The 22330-nt window shown below is 42.4% G+C and overlaps 1 protein-coding gene across 2 annotated transcripts in view; it reads left to right on the forward strand.

Moving 5' to 3' along the window:
- LOC121280493 (metabotropic glutamate receptor 7-like) overlaps positions 1 to 22330 on the forward strand; it is a 720064-nt gene that overhangs the window by 441257 nt on the left and 256477 nt on the right. For both annotated transcript variants that reach the window (XM_041192539.1, XM_041192540.1), the window contains exon 7: positions 5657 to 5857. In XM_041192539.1, the coding sequence (XP_041048473.1) occupies positions 5657 to 5857 (201 nt within the window). The remainder of the gene's footprint in view (positions 1 to 5656; positions 5858 to 22330) is intronic.

Genomic DNA, 22330 nt, shown 5'->3' on the forward strand with positions numbered 1-22330 from the left:
CAAAAACACCCCCACGAACACCTGACTAGACCCCACACCCTTGACCACCTGACTAGCCTCCCCCACCCTCCAACTACGTCCCCACCCTCCAATTACCCCACCGATCCCAGAAGACCCACATGATTCACCCCCCGCCACCCCACCCCCCGACTACCCTCATGACCCCCTGAAGGGGCTGTGGCTTCACTTCCCCTGTCGACCTTGCACCACACTGAAGGACTCTCAAAGCAGCTATGCTGCACGTTTCTCAGCAGGCACAGGCCAGACATCTGGGCAAGAAATGTGCAGCTCCAGTCCAAGATAAGTAAAAAGAAGTGGAATGGGAATCTGACGGTGACTGCTGCTCCAGAGGAAGACTCAGTGCATAGGCACTGCTCCACAGTGCACCAACTATTACTACATCTGACTAGATCTCTTCATGACGGGGGCCTACATTCAGAACTAGCTTGATGGATGGTATTTTGCACCGAGACAGATCCATGTGAGCCACTTGGAGAGACACATTCCTAATGGACTGCATAGGACAGGAACCTGCGATAACAGGTTGTCTCTGATCTTGCATTGCCATAGCACATGACAATCAATGCAATTTGTGTGTAGAGTTAATTTAATTGTAGGCCTGAAGGACTCAAGAGACAATAAGCTGTTTATTTAGTCTGTTCTGTTGCAGCAAGGCAAATTTGATGCACATCTTTTCTTGATAAGAAATATTTTAATGTTTTCCTAGCCAAATGTGCATTATTGTATTTTTTTCTTATTGAATCGGCAGGTATTGCGTCAAGGTTTACCTTTCTAACACAGTCTCTCAAATCAATAATTAATGAATTAACTAATTCCTTCCCACAAATATTAATAATATTAAAGAGGCTAATTTATTCACCTGAAACATGATGGGGCATAAACTAAATAGAATTGCCTGAAAATGGGCATAAAATTGCAAAGTACCATTTACTTACACCCATTGATTGCAATGTGGCCACCCTGAATGATCTCTGCATCAAGCTAATCATGCTGTTCATTGATGGAGATGGTGTTGTAGTGGCAATGTCACTGGGCTAGTAATGCAGAGGCCCAGGCTAATGCCCTGGGGACATGGGTTCTCACCATGGCAGCTGGTGGAATTTAAATTTGATTAATAAATCTGGAACATAAAGCTAGCCTCAGTAATGGTAACCACTGATTGTTGTGAAACAACCCATCTGGTTCACTAATGCCCTTTAGGGAGGGAAATCTGCCGCCCTCCATGTGACTGTATGGCCTTCATGCGACTCCAGTCCCACAGCAACACGATTGACTCTTTACTGCCCTCTGAAACAGTCTAGCAAGCCATTCAAGGGAAAATAGGGTTGGGCGACAAATGCTGGCCCTGCCAGTGATACCCATGACCCATGAAAGAATAAGGCACACATCAGCAGGGGAGCAATATCATGAGGAGCTAACACCACTTAACGCTGGCCTGCACCTCTTAAAGGGAGGTGTATTGTGGCTAGAGCAAGTGCTGGGAGTTGTGGTTGAAGAGAATTTGACCTGAAAAAGAGAGGGGAATAACAGAACATGGGAGATAGTGGGCACTAAGATTTTCAGCTGCTACACATGAGACCTTGGTGGAGGAGCTGCAAACTAGGAGAGATGCCCTGTACCCACAGGGGAGAGGAGGACCTTCAGGCAGACACTGAGAAGGTAGTGGGAGCAGATAGCTGTAGAGATTAATGTCAGGAGTCAAGCCTCAGCATCTGGATGCTATGCCAGAAGAGGTTCAATGACCTCACATGAGTGGTCGAGATCAGTGAATGCATGTTCAAATGTCATAGGCCAACTGCACCAGTAGCCTGACATACTGATCAAATCAACAGAGCCCCATCACTCAGCAACCACCAATCTCTATCAATCAGGCCTCATACCGAACATTAATATACTTCACTTCACCTTCACAGACTTAGCACTGCTGCAACTCTCACACCCGCATTTCACAGGCTGCGCACACTGCCAGCTATTCAACCAAGAAAACCACATTAACCAAACAAATTGCGTGACTCGCTAGCATACTTCCCTCTCTCTTGCATGGTAAGATGGTACACAACCAGAGGTAGCAGGAACAAACCAGAGGGGGATAGGGGTGTCCTTACCCCCATGAAAGAGATGGTTCTTGCCATCATTAGGATGGCTGTTGCTTAGGCTGTGGCCAGCCATGGGGCTGAAATCATCAAAGATGATATCCTCATACCTAATCCTCCTTCTCATATCTCACTTCCCCCTTTTCTCATGCACTCTTCTGATTTACAAGCTGCAGGTTGTGTTGGCATTTTCGCCCTCTTGCCCGTCACACAATCTTACCTTTCTGAAATACTCCTTCCAGATATCCAAGAAGTGCGACCTGACCAGCAGTGGAAGAAGACCACAATGAACATTAACTTGATTTCACACATGTAGGCCACCTCAAGCAAGAGAGAATGAGATGTACTCAGCTCTCATTGAGTAGAGAGCCTTAGTGGTGTCCTCCCCATGCAACAATACAAGGTTTTACAAATATCTGGATGAAGCAAGACACAAAAACTCATCTCCATGGTCACCTCTACAGCTACTGACAATGCCACCCTCGGTCTGCTCTGAGTAGTTTAAAGATTTCAGTGAGGATGTCCTCACTGAAGCACAGACATCTGATAAATCATACTTCTCTGGCATTCAGATAATAGACATGGACAACATCTCATAAGTGGGCTCATAAGTGGCGAGTAATATTCGTGCAACTCAAGTGCCAGGCCATGACCATCTCCAACAAGAGAACATCTAACCACCATCTCCTCTTGATGTTCAATGGCATTACCATCACTGAATCCCCCACCGTCAACATCCCGGGTGTTACCATTGACCAGAAACTGAAGTGGACCAGCAATTTAAATAGTGTAACTACAAGGGCAGGTCAAAGGCTGGGAATTCTGCAGTGAGTAAATCACCTCCTGACTTTCCAAAGCCTGTCCACCATTTACAATGCATGATTCAGGAGTGTGATGGAATACTCTCCACTTAACTAGATAAGTGCAGCTCCAACAACACTCAGGAAGCTCAACATCATCCAGGACAAAGCAGCCTACTTGATTGGCACCCCATCTACCAACTTAAACATCCACTCCCTCCACCACCAACACACATTAGCAGCAGTGTGTACCATCTACAAGATGCACTGCAGCAACTCATCAAGACTCCTTCAACAACATCTTCTAAGACTGTGATCGTTATAACCTAGCAGGATAAGGGCAGCAGATGCTTGGGAACACCGCCACCTCCAAGTTCCCCTCCAAGCCACACAACATCCTGACTTGTTACTATATCACCGTTCCTTCACTGTTGCTGGGTCACCATCCTGGACCTCGCTCCCTAACAGCACTGTGGGTGTATCTACATCACATGGACTGCAGTGGTTCAAGAAGGCAGCTCACCACCACATTCCCGATGGCGATTAGCCAGCGATGCCCACATCCTAGGGAAGAAAATCAAAGGCTGGAGAATGCATATCTAGAAAGCCCTGGCCATTACATCTATGTGAAACAGAACCATTCAAGGTTGCTAATAGTTGACACAGTCTTTTTCTCTAGAAGTAATTTGTAATGATTGTATTAATCTTTACAGGGAATGCAGCAAATGCACAAACAGGACAATAAGTGTCATAAAGATTAGGATAAAAAGAAAGGTTTGGGTGTAGTCCTTGATGATAAGTAGGCATATATCCACTGAAAATAGTGCATGCAATTCAAACGTATTCCACTTTCGGAATTGCTAAGATGTTATCTAACTGCATCTTTCTCACTGAAAATTAATGAAGAAATCCCAAATTTAGATTTTGGTTAAGGAGACACTGTTTAATGGACATCTGATTGGCTCAGACTTGCTTCTCTCTGACCAGTGAGCCTCTTTGATTCAACCTGATGTCTGAGGCAAAAGGATAGGACTTTAACAAATTGTGCTGCCAACTCTACTGGTTACCGGTTGACTACTGCTGAATGACTTTATTCTCTTTGTGCATTAAATGTTTTATCTGTCATTTCCTATTCTCTTCCAAAAATGCTCTGACTCCTGAAACTTGTCATGAAGCACAATATCACATTGAATTTTATTACTCTTCCACCTTCATCACACTGCCTTCAGTGTATAATTGCGTGTCTGTCATTTAATGGAAACAAATGCAGAAATGTATCAGTTTAAATTTGTTATTTCTACTGACATTGGTACTTTCTTGTGAATTGTCCTGATGAGTGCAAGATGAAAAGCTTTGACAAAAAAAATCTGTTTTTTTTCAGTACTCAAGAAATGTATTTCCAAAACAAACTATTCAGTTTTATATTGCCTCCAGTAAAGATGGTAAACTTCAGTGTGATATTGTTCCTCGAGTTCTGTTAAAATTGAAAAACTTCCTCCATGCCCCTGCTTTGAATTACAGTCACAGAAATTAACATCAGCTGTCAATTACATTTGTTATTGATGCCTTGCAATACAACAGACTTGTGGACCTTTTTAATTCTTTCACAGGATTTGGGCATCGCCAGCATTTATTGCCCATCCTGAGTTGCCCTTGAGATGGTGGTGGTGAGCTGCCTTCTTGAACTGCTGCAGTCCCTGTAGTGTAGATACACCCACTGTACTGTTAGGGAGGAAGTTTCAAGATTTTGATCCAGTGATAGCTGGGTATATTTCCAAGTTGGAATGGTGTGTGACTTGGAGGGGAACTTGAAGGTGATCATGTCCTCATGCATATGCTGCCCTTATCCTTTTAGTTGGTAGAGGTCCTGGGTTTGGAAAGTGCTGTGAGCCATGGTGAGTTGCTGCAGTGCATCTTGTAGATGATACACACTGCTGCCACAGTGCATCAATGATGGAGGGAATAAATATTTGCGGACGGGGTGCCAGCCATGTGGGCTGCTTTGTCCTGAATGGTGTTGAGCTTCTTGAGTGTTGTTGGAGCTGCACTCATCCATGCAAATGGAGAGTATTGTGTCACATTCCTGACTTGTGCCTTGTAGATGGTGGTCTGGCTTTGGGGAGTCAGGAGAGGAGATGAGTTATTCTCCACAGAATTCCCACCCTCTGACCTGCTTTTGTAGCCACAGTATTTATGTGACTGATCCAGTGCGGTTTCTGGCCAGCACGTTGATATTGGAGGATTCAGCATTGACAATGCCATTGAATGTCAAGGGGAGATAGTTGGATTCTTCCTTGTTGGAGATTGTCATTGCCCGACACTTGTGTGACGCAAATGTGACTTGCCACTTACCAGCCCAAGCCTGAATGTTGTCCAGGTCTTGCTGCAAATGGGATGGACTGCATCCTGAAGTAAGTCTTATATGAACATTTTATCCATGATTAGAATATAGTATAGTCTTGATAGAACACTAGATTCCAGTGACAGTGATAGTGGATTAATGCTTAATGACTTCATATTACATTCCCCGTCTAATCTTTTAGGTCTTAATCATTTCAAATAAGTGACTTGACATTTCTACTAAAAAAGCGGACTGAGGAACGTTGTCCGAAAAACTGTCTGTCCACTGATATCACTGAGATTATTGTCTAGCCTAAGGATATTTTTTTAATGACCATTTGGGTAATAACTTTGTAACAATTAATTTGCGCTGTTGAATTTCCATCCCCCACCCTACCCCAGGAGACGAGAGGATTGGAACACACTCCCAATACCAACAGGAGGGTAAAGTTCAGTTTGTGATTGACGCTGTATATGCCATGGCCCACGCTCTGCACAACATGCACAAAGTTTTGTGCCCAGGCTACACTGGCATCTGTCCTGCGATGGACCCAATTAATGGAGACGACCTCCTGGGATACATCCGTAATATACATTTTAATGGTAAGCCTGCTGATTTTAAATTGTTGGAGAAATGGGGGAAATTGGTAATTTATTGTTCATTGTTTATGTATTTTTCACTGTTCAATTACATTGGTGTGTCAAAAAAGCTACAACAATCAAGTAGTCAATGTTGTTTTCAATCTTGACTGTAAAATGAGTAATTATTCTACAGCAAATTTTGTTTTAATCTCAGGTGCTTCTGGCACTCCTTTAATAGAGCAATCAATGATCTCTGCCTAAATTGTCAGATCAGTAAGCGATTTTGTTACCTCCAGGGAACTCTATCCATTTAATTCACAAGGAAAGAACTCAAACTCTGGGGACTTAATTTGAGATCTGAGATGCACTTCAAAATGAAATCTGCTTGTTCTTAAAGCAAGCTTTAGTGTAGGGTAAGGATGGGAAAATTTACCTTAATAACCACCTTTTGATTTTGGGATAAATGTAACCTAAGTGTGCATTGATCCCATTTAATGTTTTAAGTGTGGGGAAAATACATTAAATGTCATGTACTGACTCACCCAGCAATAGTGAATGGAAAATACAGTGAAAACCTGTACATTGGTGTTTTAGTGTGAGATTAAATAGTCGAAGACGGATGTCAGTGGGCTGTACAATGAGGCAACACATTGTGTAAGGCATTTTTCCATGAAAGTTCTGGCAGCAGATAAGGAAAGCTGATGAGTGGTGCCGGTGTGATGGAGGTTCTGGTGTTGGCAAGGATTTATGAAATCAAGACGGGAAAGAAATCCAATCTCAGAAAATGCAACTTTCTAGTCAAATGAACTATAAACCTGAAGGTTAAACCCCTTGATAATATCTGTCTCTTGCTTTTAAGTATTTTTTTTTTACTCTTGGGTCCCAATAATGATGTTGCTGACATTTTCCAGACCTCAGTCTCATTTTTTAGATCTATGTATCAGCTTTTGTGAAGTAAAGGCCAATAGAGCACCATATAACCTTTTTCTTATTGTTATAGAAAAATCAGGATAGCAGCATGGAATCAAGAGATCTGTTATACAAGTAACATCACTGTCATAGAAACGATTAAAACTAACTGTCTGTAACCAAGAATGTTGCTGTGACCACAGATGACGAGGTCACTTTGAAAGGAGGCCATCGATTATTCATTAAAAAGGGTAATGGACATATGTATGTAACTATATCAAAACCCAACACAGCACTTCTAATAATCTTTAAATATGTGTTTGCACCACAATTTTGGCATTTAAACTAAAATTATAATGCCTTTTAGAATTTAGGCCAAACCTGATTCCAAATAGGAGCAGAGCGAGACTCCCATGAGGGGATAATCCCACACCTCTCCAGTTTGACACAGCATGGAATATGAATCAAATGTGGGTCCTTGTAGCAATTACAGTCCAAGGTGTCTCATATTGCATTCTATGACAGGAATATTCTGACCAGGAAATAAAAGTAGCCGTGTAGTACCACAGCAATTAGAGTGCACCTTGAGATATAACGGACACTTGTAATATCTGCTTGTAGTTAAATTAGATGTTTAGCCAGTGTAGGTGAGATCCTTTCCTAGCTCTTTACATTACTATTCATATACATTATTGATTCCCACCAAGATCAGAGGTATATTGCTATGCTAAAACGCAGCAGCAAAACCTTCAACACTCTCTCAACAAAAAAAAATCAAAAGCAAGAGACAAAGAAGTAAAAGAGTCTAAATTAGAGAGTAGCAGTGGATCTCTTTTCATGCCCTTTCCTGTCCCTCTGGAGATAGCTCGGTCCCATCAAGGGAAACATTTTGTGAAGGAACAACCTCCTCTTTGTTGTTGCACTCAATTGGTATGAATGTTTGGATCCTGTATCTAACCAGCAATAACTTTGATGGTACATAGATGGACAATTGTTGGGTTACCGGCGAACATTCAACTTAATTGCCGCAGTCATTTGATGCATACCTATCCATCTTTGAAATATTAGGTTTCAAGTGAATAAACATTGCAAGTCTTCTGAGGTGGGATGGGGGATTGCTGCAGAGGAGAGGTTAAATGCATTCCTTATGCCAGTGCTGCTAAGGGCCATTACGATGCAAGCCCAATTTCATAGACACAGTGCAGCACCTTGACCTTGGCAATGCCTTGACCAAATACTGGTCCACATCTTACTCAGATCTCCTATGTCTTGATGAGACATAATTGGATTGGCCTGGAGAACTTGCAGATCAAATCATTTGGCTTGTATTCTGCTGATGTTCATAGTTTTGGTATAACGTAAATGGTTAGGTAAGAACATTTTCATCAAAGTCATTGATTTTTCCTGAAATGGCTAGAGAAAGGGCTGAATCTTGCTGGTGTGAGACATCTCACAGTTTTTATAATTAATAGAACTTTTTCCCGCACCTTCATGATTTTTGGTGCCATAACTTGCTGAAAGTGCAAACTGACAAGGGCAATGGGACATTTGGGACCTGAGTAAATGATTGGGTCAACAATCCATTTCCTTGCTAATGAGATTTGAGGATTGAGAAAGAAACAGGAACAATGGAGGAGGAGGGCGAATTAGAGTCACATCTAGTACAGAAGGAAAAAATAGAGGGAGAATGCAAGATTGGTTTAAGAGAGAGAGAGAAGAAAGAAGTGTGAAAAAATGAAATTTTATATATTTTTAAATCTAAAGGAACAATTCACTACCTGAAGGAATCAAATTGTGCAGTTTCAATTGTTTCCATTTTGGATCAGAAAATTTGGTTGGCTTGCAGTAGCAGTTAACAAGCTGTTAAAAGGGTATGTACAGCTTCAACTTTCTGTGGCAAGGTTAATGGCAAGCAATCTGGAAATCCAACAAGTTCTTAAAAATAACGGAGAAGTTAGAGCAAGTTGCCGCTTGTGAGAAGCAATTGGTGGAACAGCAACAATCAACTAGCAGATTCTGGAGATTGATGATTCACAGCATCTCCCTCAATCTCCTGAACTTGCTGGTTGGTTTGCCCATTAATAATAGCATGTGTTGGTGACACCATTATTTTTCCAGCAAGATATGGGCCAAAATGCCCTCAATAGATAGACAATGGCAACAGAAATGCCTTTCAGAAAACTGAGCATTTTGAATTGTTGCAATGAAAGAAGGTATAAACTAAAGGGAAATGTGTAGTATGGAGTTTCTTATAATTTGAAACAGAATAAATCCCGGATCTGCCACCACACCAATAGGTCACCAAAGATTTGATGAGAATTAAAGACTATTGTTATTTGATGGATTTGTTTTTGCTTCTTAAAAAACAAAGTACGACTTGAAATAAATTCCCATTTATAGCTTTAGCCTGAGCATGAAATGAAAACTTCACGACATAAGCAGGGAGACCTTTGCTGTCCTTGTTTCTGAGGTAACACAGCACAACATGGCATCTTGCCTGTACAAATGGAACTAAGCAAGTCAAAATGCCCCTGTGTGCATGAATAAAGAAACAGGTAAGCTGAATAAAAAAGGCTTGAATTGGCTGAAATTCTAAATGTTTCCAAAATAATCCTGAGCAGCCCACATCAAATCTCTTCAGATTCTGCCTTTGAGCTGAACAATCATTTTAAATTGCTTTGCTTCAAAACCTAGGTTACTGCGGGGAATTGGATATTCTACAGGTGATTGTGGAAAGTTCTACACTATTCAAGAAAAATCACTTGAAGGCACTTTCTGCAATTTACTTTCCTTGTTGAAAGAGCTTGCTGTGATCTCTTGGTGATGCTTACAAGTTAGTTATTGAAAATAAAAACAAGGCAGACAATACAAAGGCTAAGACCAGAGGGTCAGAGAGACCTAATTAGTGCTCGTCCAGGTAACCTGCCACACACTGTTCCTGGCTAGAGGTGGAACATTAATTTTCCCTCCTGGAGTCTTCATCGGGAAAGAAGCATTCCATAAGTAGGCAGAGGGGAGGAGAAAAAGAAAAAATATAGCTAAAGTATAAAGAGTAAAATGAAATCCTGTTCTCTTGATAGAATTAACTGGGAGAAACTAGAAGATTAGCTACTAAGTGGCAAAGCATTGGAGGTGCGCAACAATGCCACTTGTATGTTCTTGACCTTCTTTAATCTGCCTCTTATTTCCATGCCAGAACTTGACACGAGGGCAGACATGTTCAGAGGCTGGGAATTCTGTGGCAAGTAAATTACCTCCTGACTCCCCATAATTTGACAACATTTGCAAGTCAGGAGTGTGATGGAATATTTCCCACTTCCCTGGATGAGTATAACTCCAACATTCACTCAGAAGCTTGACTCCGGGGTAAAGCAGCCTACTCGGTTGGCACCCATCCACCACCTTAAACACTCACTTCCTCTGCCACCAGCATACAGTAGCAGCAGTGTGTACTGTCTCCAAGATGTACTGCAGCAACTCACCAAAGCTCATTCGACAGCACCTTCCAGACCCGCAACCTCTACCATCTAGAAGGACTAGGGCAACAGATACATGTGAACACCACCACCTGCAAGTTCCCTTCCAAGCCACATGCCATCCTGACTTGGAAGAAGATCACTGTTCCTTCACTGTCGCTGAGTTAAAATAATGGAACTCCCTCCCTAACAGCACTGAGGATGTACCTACACCACATGGCCTGCAGTGGTTCAAGAAGGTGGCTCACCACCACCTTCTCGAGGGCAATTAGGAATGGGCAACACCCACATCCCCTGAACGAATAAATGAAAATAAAAGTGCTTGGCTCATTTTATCCAATACTGGACCTGTTGGGGTGGCTGTGGCTGTATGCAACACCATAGAAACTGAGGGAAACAACTATATTTCTTGTCAATATTCAAAGTAGTGAATTATTTATTTTCATTGGAGGAAAGATATTAAAGATATGCTGTAGCTTCTTTTAAAAACAAATCTGGGAGATATTGAAAACAAGAGACAAATTGGGCACATGAGTTAGACCAAATGCAGAACTAGAGGGCAGAGTTCAAACTAGCCTCAAAGAGAAGATAGACATTAGGACCGCTTCTCACTACAGAGTAGTGACTGTGTAAAGCAGACCAGAGGCAACAGCAGTTAATGTCATGTTGATCGACTGTTTTTCAAAAGAGCTAGATAAATATTTGATTAGAAACAGGTTTAAAGGTTCCAAAGATAAGAATGGAGAAAGATTATCAAATACTGCACGAAGCATGATGGTGCTTGTGCGACTGGGATTATGGCTACACAATGGGGGTGTGAGGTTGAATAGATTGATATTGTCATTTATTTCCTTGGGGAATTCAGGAAAAAATTGTGGTGATTCAGAAAATGAAATAATGGGTAGAGCAACTGATGAGGTAAATTGAACATGGAATGAAAGCAGAGAATGCTGGAAACACTCAGCAAGTCAGCCAACATCTTTCATGAAAAGTCAACAACTTAAAACATTAACCCTATGCTTCTGTCTCCACAGGTGCTGCCCGACCTGCTGAATGTTTCCAGCATTTTATTTCAGATGCCCAGCGCCTGCATGTTTTCCTTATTATATAAATTAAGTTTAAAAACATTAACTTGCATTCTTTCATTCTATTGCTGAGATATTAACACTTGATATTTGCTAAAATTGTCATTTTTAACAGTGAACTTGTGATCAGTTTCATTTCTCTTTCATGTGGATAAATGTATCCACACAGAACCAAGTAATTTGTGCCAAAGGAAGTTAATTATTTTGGAGAACCATTAATAAATTTATACTTTATTCCCAAAAGAAGCCTTGACATTAATTATAAATAAGTAAGTTATATTAAATATATGCTGTATTTGTAGTTTTATTTAATTCAGCACACCATATATAGTGCTCTAGTTATTCTCATTTCCTCTACTTGGTTTATTTTCACATTGTAAGGCCCTTTTACCTTTTTGTAACTGGCAGGTAGAGGCAGCCCAGGCCAAAGACATTTGCATTGCAAATACTGCTCCTTAATCGGTGGTCTAATCCATGTAATTCTAATGAATCAACAGTAAGACCACTGAGGTGGAACACTGTGCTTCCTCCAAATGAAAACTACTTAACAGATTTGATAGCTTTAAAACCAATGTGCCCATTTCTTGGGAAGCTTTTATTTTATTATTAAATGTACTTATGAAAATTGTATATTTTACTTATTTAAATAATGGAAATGAATCTCTGGCATGCCCTTCCTAAACCTGTCTGTCTTTCTCTTCCCCTCAAAACTTTGGCCATATTTTGATCAAGCTTTTGGTCACTTGCCCTTAATGTGTCCTCCTTTACCTGCGCACCAATTATAATCTTATTTTGCTCCTGTGGAAGCTCCTTGGGACATATTATGTTAAAGTCAGTGTGTAAGGATTGTTTTGGGAAATTCTTCAATACTTTGCTCCAGGTGCTGAAGCTCACTTGACTGGAGAGTGGATTTGAGATCTGGGAACAGGAGTAAATGTGTGTGATTCATGATGCCCCTGCTTGCTGACATTTAAGTGAATATGATTTTACCTTTGATGTGTAAAACAGTTCTAGTCTAGTTTGCACCACAATGATTCCTCTATCCACCCCTGGAATCCCAACTGCTAATAGCAAATAACTTTTGTGTCTTATCTCAATTGCGTATGAGTCAAAATTCCAGGAGCCAAGCTCCAGTGAAGGAGAATGAAAATTAGACGAAAGTCAAATTTAAAGCGATGGGACAAATTAAAGGGGAAGGGTCACAAGGAAGGGGACAAACATTTTGAAAGCTTCTGCAGCACTGTAGAAACTCACCAAGGCTCCTTAAACAGCAACTTCCAAACCCACGACCACTACCTATCTAGAAGGACAAGGGCAGCAGATACATAGAAACATCACCACCTGGACATTCCACTCCAAGTCACTCACCATCCTGACTTGGAAATATATCACAGTTTCTTCACTGTCGCTGGATCAAAATCCTGAAACTCCCTTCCTAACAGCACTGTGAGTGCGCCTACACCACATGGACTGCAGCAGTTCAAGAAGGCAGCTCACCATCACCTTCTCAAAGCCAATGAGGGATGGGCAATAAATGCTGGCCCAGCCAGCGAGGCCCACATCCCATAAATGAATTTTTAAAAAATATGACATCTCGACACATGAGAAACCTTTGCCAAGATTGAAGGGGCAGGAAATTGTGGGAAAGGGAAAATGGGCCTGCAGAGAAGTGGCAGTGGAGCCCAACATTTGGCTCCTATTTTGATGGTTGCTAACATCAGGTTTATGCTGCATCAATGTCTTTTTACAGCACCATCCCATGGGTCAACACTGCAGCAGGCTGGTGGATTAGTGCAGCCAAGTTTCTAGCCACAGCTAACCATTACTGTCCCTGAACATGTGCAAGCTCTGTGCAACATGGGAGCCACTGGCTTCCTAGCAGCAAAGCCTGGCATCCTCCCCTCCACTGATCCAGACTCTGAGAAAGTGAATAGTCACACTAATTCCCAAATCAGTTTAGGCTTTCATGAACCTTGGCACTGGGTGCATTTACTTATTCAATAGTTTTCCTGTAATCCGTGTTATAGGCACAAGAGAGTTTGCCATAAGGAATCCTGTGACCTAAAGTGTTTGCAGGTAAAGGGGTGTTTTGTGCCCTTCTTATAGTAACCAGCACAAGCATCTCTGGACTTTAAAAGGCATTTAACAGAGTGTGGAATCAACAATCCATTGCAAAATTGAAGTCAATGGGAATGGGGGAAATCTCTTTACTGGCTGAAGTCATACCTAGTACAAAGGAAGATGGCTGTGGTTGTTGGAGGTCAATCATCTCAGTCCCAAGGACATTATCACTTGAGTTCCTCAGCATAGTGTTCTAGGCCCAGCCATGTTCAGCTGCTTCATCAATGACCTTCCTTCCAACATAAAGTCAGAAGTGGGGATGTGTTCAGTACCATTCATTACTCTCCAAGTACTGAAGCAGTCCATGCCTGTATGCAGTAAGACCTAGGCAACATTCAGGCTTAGACTGATAGGTGGCAAGTAACAGTTATACCACACGAGTGCCAGGCAATAACCATCTCCAACAAGAGAAAATCTTACCACCTCCCGTTGAAGTTCAATGGCATTAGCATCACTGATTCTCTCATATCAACTTCCTGGGGGTTACCATTGACCAAAGCTTAACTGAGTCATACACAAATACTGTGGCTACAAGAGTGGGTCAAAGCTTGTGAATTTTGTGGTGAGTAGCTCATCTCCTGACTCCCCAAAGCCTGTCCACCATATACAAGGCACAAGTAAGAAGTGTGATGGAATACTCGCCACTTGCCTGGATAAGTGTAGCTCCCACAACACTCAAGAAGCTTTTGCCATCCAGGACAAAGCAGCCCATCTGTCACCTTAAACATCTGCTCCCTTCATCAAAGGCACACAATGGCAGCAGTCTGCACCACATGTGATGCACTGCATCAAAATGCCAAGGCTCATAGAGTTATACAGCACAGAAACAGGCACTTCAGCCCATCGTGTCCATGCCAGCCATCAATCACCTATCTATTCTAATCCCATTTTCCAGCACTTGACGCGTAGCCCTGTGTGCTATGGCATTTCAAGTGCTCATCTAAATATTCCTTAAATGTTGTGAGGGTTCCTGCCTCTACCACCCCCTCAGGCAGTGTGTTCCAGATTCCAACCACCCTCTGGGTGAAAAAAATTCCCTCAAATCCCCACGAAACCTCCTGTCCCTTACTTTAAATCTATTCCTCCTGGTTACTGACGCCTCCTCTAAGGGAAAAAGTTTCTTCCTATCTACCCTACCTATGTCCTTCATAATTTTGCATACCTCTATCAGGTCCCCCCTCAGCCTTCTCTGCTCTAAGGAAAGCAACCCCAGCCTATCCAGTATCTCTTCATAGCTGAAGTGCTCCAGCCCAGGCAAGATCCTGGTGAATCTCCTCTGTACCCTCTCCAGTGCAGTCATATCCTTCCTATAGTGTGGTCAGAACTGCACACAGTACTCCAGCTGTGGCCTAATTAGCATTTTATACAGCACCAAAATAACACCCCTACTCTTATATTCTATGCCTCAGCTAATAAAGACAAGTATCCCATATGCCTTCTTAACCACCTTATTAACTGTGCTGCTGCCTTCAGGGATCTATGGACATGTACACCAAGGTTCTTCTGATCGTCTGTACTTCCTAGGGTCCTACCACTCATTGTGTATTCCCTTGCTGTGTTAGTCCTCCCAAGATTTATCACCTCATACTTCTCAGGATTAAATTTCATTTGCCACTGCTCTGCCCATCTTACCAGCCCATCTATATCATCCTGTAATCGAAGGCTATCCTCCTCACTATTTACGACACCACCAATTTTCGTGTCATCTGTGAACTTACTGATCATACCTCCTATATTCACATCTAAATTATTAATGTACACTACAAACAGCAAGGGTCCCAGCACTGATCCCTGTGGTACACCACTTGTCACAGGCTTCCAATCGCAAAAACAACCTTCGACCATCACCCTCTGCCTCCTGCCACTAAGCTAATTTTGGATCCAATTTGCCAAATTACCCTGAATTCCCTGGGCTCTTACTTTCTTGACCATTCTCCCATGCAGGACCTTGTCAAAATCCTTACTGAAGTCCATGTAGACTACATCAACTGCACTACCCTCACCTACACAACTAGTCACCTCCTTGAAAAATTCAGTTGAATTTGTTGGACATGATCTCCCCCTGACAAAACCATGTTGACCAGCCCTGATTAATCCCTGCCTCTACAAGTGGAGATTAATTCTCTCCCTCAGAATTTTTTCCAATAGATACCCTACTACTGATGCGAGATTCACTGGCCTGTAATTACCTTGTTTATCCCTACTACCCTTCTTGAATAATGGTGGCACATTGGCTGTCCTCCAGTTCTCTGATACCTCTCCTGTGGTCAGAGAGGATTTGAAAATTAGTGTCAGAGCCCCTGCAATCTCTTCCCTTGCCTCACATAGCAGCTTTGGATGCATCTCATCTGGGCCTGGGGCTTTATTCACTTTTAAGCTCGCTAAAACTGCTAATACCTCCTCCCTTTCAATGCTAATTTGTTCAAGTATATCTCAGTCCCCCTCCCTGATTTGTGCACCTACATCGTCCTTCTCCATAATGAATGCATATGAAAAGTAATCATTTAAAACCTCACCTGCATCCTCCAGCTCCACACACAGGTTGCCACTTTGGTCCCTAATAGGCCCTACTCTTTCCTCAAGCCCTTAATATATTTATAAAATGCCTTAGGATTTTCCTTTATCTTGCCTGCCAGTGTTTTTTCATGCCCCCTCTTTGGTCTACTAATGACTTTTTTAAGTACCCCCCCCTTACACTTTCTATACTGCTCTAGGGCTTTCACTGTTTTTAACCCTCTGAATCTTCCATAATCCTTCATTTTTCTCCTTATCCAATCCTCTATATCACTTGACATCCAGGTTTCCCTGGATTTGTTGATCCTACTCTTCATCTTTATGGGAACATGTCGGCCCTGAATTCTCACTATTTCCTTTTTGAATGACTCCCACTGGTCTGATGTAGACTTTCCTACAGGTAGCTGCTCCCAGTCCGCTTTGGCCAGATCCTGTCTTATAATAAAATCGGCCTTCCCCAAATTCAAAACCTTTATTTCTGGTCCATCTTTGTCCTTTTCCATAACTACCTTAAATCTTAGATTTATGGTCACTATTCCCAAAATGCTACCCCACTGACACTTCTACCACTTGCCCGGCTTCATTCCCTGAGATTAGGTCCAGTACCACCCCTTCTCTTGTAGGACTTTCTACATGCTGGCTCAAAAAGCTCTCCCTGATGCACTTTAAGAATTCCGTCCCCCCCAAGCCTTTCATACTAAGACTGTCCCAGTTAATACTGGGGAAGTTGAAATCCCCTACTATTATTACCCCATTATTTTTACACTTCTCTAAGATGTGCCTACATATCTGCTCCTCTATTTCCCCCTGACTGGGGGGCCTGTTGTACACGCCCAGCAAAATAATATCCCCCTTTTTGTTTTTAAGTTCTACCCATATGGCCTCATTTGAGGAACATTATAAGATAACATCCCTCCTCACTACACTAATTGACTCCTTGATCAATAGTGCAATGCCACGTCTGCTTTTATCCCCCTGCCCCCACCGTCACACCTGAAGATCCTATACCCTGAAATATTGAGCTGCCAGCCCTTCCTGCAACCATGTATCTGTGAGAGCAACAATATCATATTTTCATGTGTTAATCAATGCTCTCAATTCATCTGCCTTACTTGTAAGACTCCTAATGTTAAAATAGATGCAATCTAGCCTTGCATTATTCCCTTGTGCCTTAAGAGATCTGTATTTGCTCTGCATTCCAGACTGACTTAGTTTCTCTTCTAAATTTGTCTGTGCATCACCCCCTACTGTACCTCCACTCTGTATCCCATCCCCCTGCCATATTAGTTCAACCGCACCCCAGTCCCTACCCAACAGCACTAGCAAAGATGTTGGTCCCGTTCCGGTTCAGGTGCAACCTGTCCAACTTGTACAGGCCCCACCTTCGCCAGAAACAGACCCAGTGATCCAGGAAACTAAAGCCCTCCCTCCTGCACAATCTCTTCAGCCATGCACTCATCCTCTCTATCCTATTCTTATCCTCACTAGCACATGGCCCAGGGAGTAACCCAGAGATTACAACCCTTGAGGTCCTGCTTTTAATTTGCTACCTAGCTCCCTAAATTCTTGTTGCAGGACCTCATCCCTCTTTCTACCTATGTCATCGGTACCAATGTGAACCAAGACCTCTGACTGTATGCTCTCCCCCTTCAGAATGCCCTGCAGCTGTTCTGTGACATCCTTGACCCTGGCACCAGGGAGGCAACACACCATCCTGGAGTCACGTCTACAGCCGCAGAAGCGCATGTCTTCACCTTTCACTATTGAGTCTATTACCACAATTGCTCTTGCACTCTTACTCCTCCTGCCATGTACAGCTGAGCCACCCACAGTGCCGTAAACTTGGCTCTGGCTGCACTCTCCAGAGGAACCTTCATCCTTACGTTTTCCTACACAGAAAAACAATTCTTGAGTGAGATGCACTCTGGGGCTTTCCTGACTACCTGCCTCCCTTCTTCTGACTGGTGTTTACCCATTCCCCCTCTGACTGCACTTTCTTAAGCTGGGGAGTGACCACGTCTAAAAATATGCTGTCCACGTAACCCTCAGCCTTACGGATGCACCGCTGTGTCTCCAGCTGACGCCCAGGCTCCGAAACTCGTTGCTCAAGCTGGTCAAACCGGTCACGCAGGCTGCAAGGAGTGTCTAAGAATTCCCACATGCTGCATTCTGTACAACACATGTGGCTGAGCTCCCTTGCCATACTTTGTTTGTTTTTAATTAAAAGACTATTTCCTTAAATTTAAGCCAAATAGAAAACCATGTAGTTTTAAAAAGAAAAAAAACAAATGCTGAGACTCTTACCTTCTGTAATGTTGCTATAAAGTGAAAAAAACCTACCCACAACCTACCAATCAGCTCTCTCCCTTGTCCTAACGTCACTCATTTCGAATTCCAGCCCCACCTCCCTCTCGGGTAAACTCTGCTCCGCTCTTTACATAGCATCCTTCAAAGGCACCTTCCAAACCCATGACCTTTACCACCTAGAAGAATAAGGGCAGCAGACGCATGGGGATTTCACCTCTTCCAACTTCCCCCTGACTTGGAGCTAAATTGCCATTCCTTCATTGTCACTAAGTCAAAATCCAAGATCTACTTCTCTAATAGCACTGTGGGCCTACCTACAGCACGTAGACTGCAACAGTTCAAGGAGGCAGCTTACCACCACCTTCTCGGGCAATTAGGGATGGGCAACAAATGCTGGCCTTGCCACATCTCATGAGCAGATTAAAACAAAAGGCTAAATACACTTACCTTGAAAAGGGGTGTGCCTTCTAAAAACCTTTCCACTGCAGGTAGCGTGAGGCCTTGTCATCTGCCAGGTTTATGTGGCAGAGTCAATGTTCAGCTTGCTCCTTCGCCCAGTATTGAAGTTCCTGCCCATTTTCAATCGGAGCTCTGGCTACCTAAACTGAGGTCTGCCCAAAAATCATGTTCACACAAAAAAATGGGGCAAAGTAGAGTTCTCAGCTCCAGTTCAGTGCATTCCAGGAGGTTTCATCACATGACCTCCTGGCTCAAATTACCATGACCTTACACTTCCACCAATCAAGCCCAACACATCCCTCTTCCTGGCATCCCACCTTCCTACATCAATCAGAAGGAGAATTGGAATTACTCAATTGGATGATTCTTGACTTATTCTAACAGCCCTTTTTCACATCCACTTATCAGTTATAAAGCTGAAGTGTTCAAATCAATTTTAAAAAAAATAACAACCATGGGGAGTAGGACTGACTGGATCGCTCTGTGGGCAGCTGGTGTGAAATCGATGGACCAAATGGCCGCCTCCTGTACCATAAATTACTCTGTGGACAGGATTTTGAGTTCGGCATGCAGGTGCAGTCGGTGGGCCTGGGAGTGGCCGATAAACGGGCCGCCGTCTGCAATCAGCCCCCGACTGCGATTTCATGCTGGCTGCCCAATTAATGGCCAGCCAGTCCGAAAAGTGCGCTGAAAGGCTTAGCGCTGCCAGGGTGGGGGGCAAGAGAAGGGCAAGCGCTGAACTCAGCACGGAGGAGCACTCACAGAAAGCTCCCTGATGACAGAGAGCTGCCTCAGGGAGCTGAAGAATTTAAATTCAGTAATAACAGATATTAAACTCTGGAAAAAATGCCCATGCATCAGAAACAGTTACCTGAACATATACAGGATGAAAATTCTGTACAAACGTTTTTATATTTTTTTAAATTAACAGCGGAAACCTCATCCTGCCCTTGGATGAGGTTTCCTCAAAAAGGCAAAGGCTGCCTGGCCAATTCGCCCACCCATAACGTTGGACAGGCAGCGAAAAATCATGGTCGATTAATACATTAATGGCTTTAATAAGTCTCTTAATTGTTGATGGGCGTGCTGCTGACTATAGTGTGTGCCCACTAAATGAAATATCGCGCGAGTGCATGATGATGTCGGGACACTCACCCGATGTCATTAAGCGCTATTTCACGCTCGAACTTGTTGTGTATGCACCCGCATGTCAAGTGAAAAATTCTGCCCTGTGATTCTAATTGGTTTTTCATGTGGGTTGCTCTCAGCAGTGTCCTGGAGGTTAATCTTTAATTCCTGAGATTTCAGGCTAATCTGGAGGATTGGAAACCCTAGGCAGAAAGGAGAGAAAACCAATCTTTTCATATCAAAGTTTAAAAAAATATATAGAGTTCTTAAGGTATTGATTTAAATGCAAAAAAAGACCAAGGGATTTGTCAAAGGTTGGCTCTTCTAATCATAAAATGTTTTATTAACGTGAAAAAAAATTAACCACAAATTTTCCATAAGCTTAATAAGTAAGTTACAATAAAGAAAAGAATCTGGAAGAATTTACATAATCTGTTGTTGTAGATTAAAATGCTTGGATAACCCTAATATTGGTAATCATGAAATGAGTAAAATGTGGAGGATGAGAGGTGGTGCATTGGAGAGTGAATCATTCCTTTCCTGACAACCCTGTGGGTGTACCTACACCATTGCGACTGCAAATGATCAAGAAGGTAGCTCAACACTACTTTCTCAAGGGCAATTAGGGATGGGCAACAAATGCTGACCTGCCAGTGAAGTCCACATCCTGCATTTGAATAAATAAAAAGATAATCAGAGATTGACATTTCTCTCTTGGTGATATTGGCTTTGTGTACCTTTTGTCAAGAAGTCTAGAGTTTGCTGGGGTTGGCTAACACTTGATAGCTGTATATTGGGAGGAGGGTTGAAATAGGATGAAACTACTACCCTGTGGGAACAGAAGTTCCAACTCTGATAGTTTTCGTGATCATTAATGATGTCTACAAAACTTACAGCTTAGGAAGTTAATGTGTCAAGAAGGCTGATTTGAGAATCATTTAAGAAGAAAACAGATGGTAATGGCAGGGCAGTAGTACTGTTATAAAATGATGCACTCAAATGGAGCTAACATCCTTCATATGAATCAGTGTTGTGATTTTCTTTAAAATGCTGTGGTTTGAATATTACTGAAGAGAGCGTCAAATAATTTCTTGAAGTTTTCTAATTCTAAGGCAAATATTGCAATTTTTGTAAGATTTATAAAGGATGCTGTAACATTTATGATGTGCACTACCAAATTACCTAGTTAGGAACTTAGAGAATCCCAGCATTTACATATTCAATGTATTCATTATTGGGAGATGTTAGAATGACACTGGGCTAGTAATCCAGAGGCCCAGTCTAATGCCTGGTAGCACAGGTTCAAATCCCATCATGGCAGTTGGTGGAATTTGAATTCAATTAATTTTAAAAAAAATCTGGAATTAAAAGCTGGTCTCAGTAATGGTAACCGTGAAATGATCATCAATTGTTGTAAAAATCCATCTGGCTCACTATTGCCCTTTAGGGAAGGAAATCTGCCATCCTTACCTGGCCTGGCCTTCATGTGACTCCTGACCCACAGCAATGTAGTTGCCTCTTAACTGCTCTCCAAAATGGCCACCCAAGCCACTCAGTTCAAGGGCAATTAGGGATGTCCAACAAATGCTGGCCTTGCTGGCGATGCCCACATCCCATGAAAAAAATAAACAAAAATAAAATCATATTCAAGGCTTGTGAAAATGTTAGCATTGTGTTAATACAATCACCTTAAGATAAAACTCAGAAATCCTATTAATAGGACCATTGTGTAATTGCACAGGAAGGGGAAATATCTTGGATAAAACCTGACATCCAAAAGTCTTGAACTCGGATCCCACAATTAATTATGCCTTAGCAATAAAAAATAATAACAAATTGTATGTGGAAAAGTGTCATGATTTTCTTAGTGATCATTTTTAGGGTATTATAATGGTTAAATATTTGAACCCAGAAATACCCCAGTTTTGTGGCAAAGTATTTGAACATGGAGTCAGCAGAGGTAAAAGAAGTTGGAATTCCCACCACGTTGTTCAAGGCACAACAAACTCTGATGCGTGGCTTGGGATTGAGAGAGGGTGGGGACTGGAGTTGGATATGAAAGCTTCCTCTGTCCACTGCCAGATGCTGACCACATGGGGCTCAATTGCCATTCCAGTGAGTGGCTTCCACAGGACCAGGATGCAGCAAATGTTTTAGACACAGCAACATGTTGGAATCCAGCTGGAGGAGCCAAGAGTTGCTATGAAATCCGGCCATGTAGTAGGAGTGGGCGCCCTTGTGATGCCATTACTGAATTAAGCACCTGCCTTCAATGTGATGATGACCCTATGACCAGGATTTGGGGCAACTTCACAATGTAGCCAAAGCAGCAATGGGAAGTTTTGTTCTGCACACTTCTGATTGCACAATTTCTATTGGAATTTCTACCTCACAATTTGCAGCCGTACAAACAAGGAATTTCCATTCCTGGTGGTTTATCGTATTTCCAGGATATCTCAAAGTGCTTCACATCCAACAAGTTGCTTTTAGCCTTT

This window comes from Carcharodon carcharias, chromosome 7, assembly GCF_017639515.1.
Source record: "Carcharodon carcharias isolate sCarCar2 chromosome 7, sCarCar2.pri, whole genome shotgun sequence".
Classification (NCBI taxonomy): domain Eukaryota; kingdom Metazoa; phylum Chordata; class Chondrichthyes; order Lamniformes; family Lamnidae; genus Carcharodon; species Carcharodon carcharias.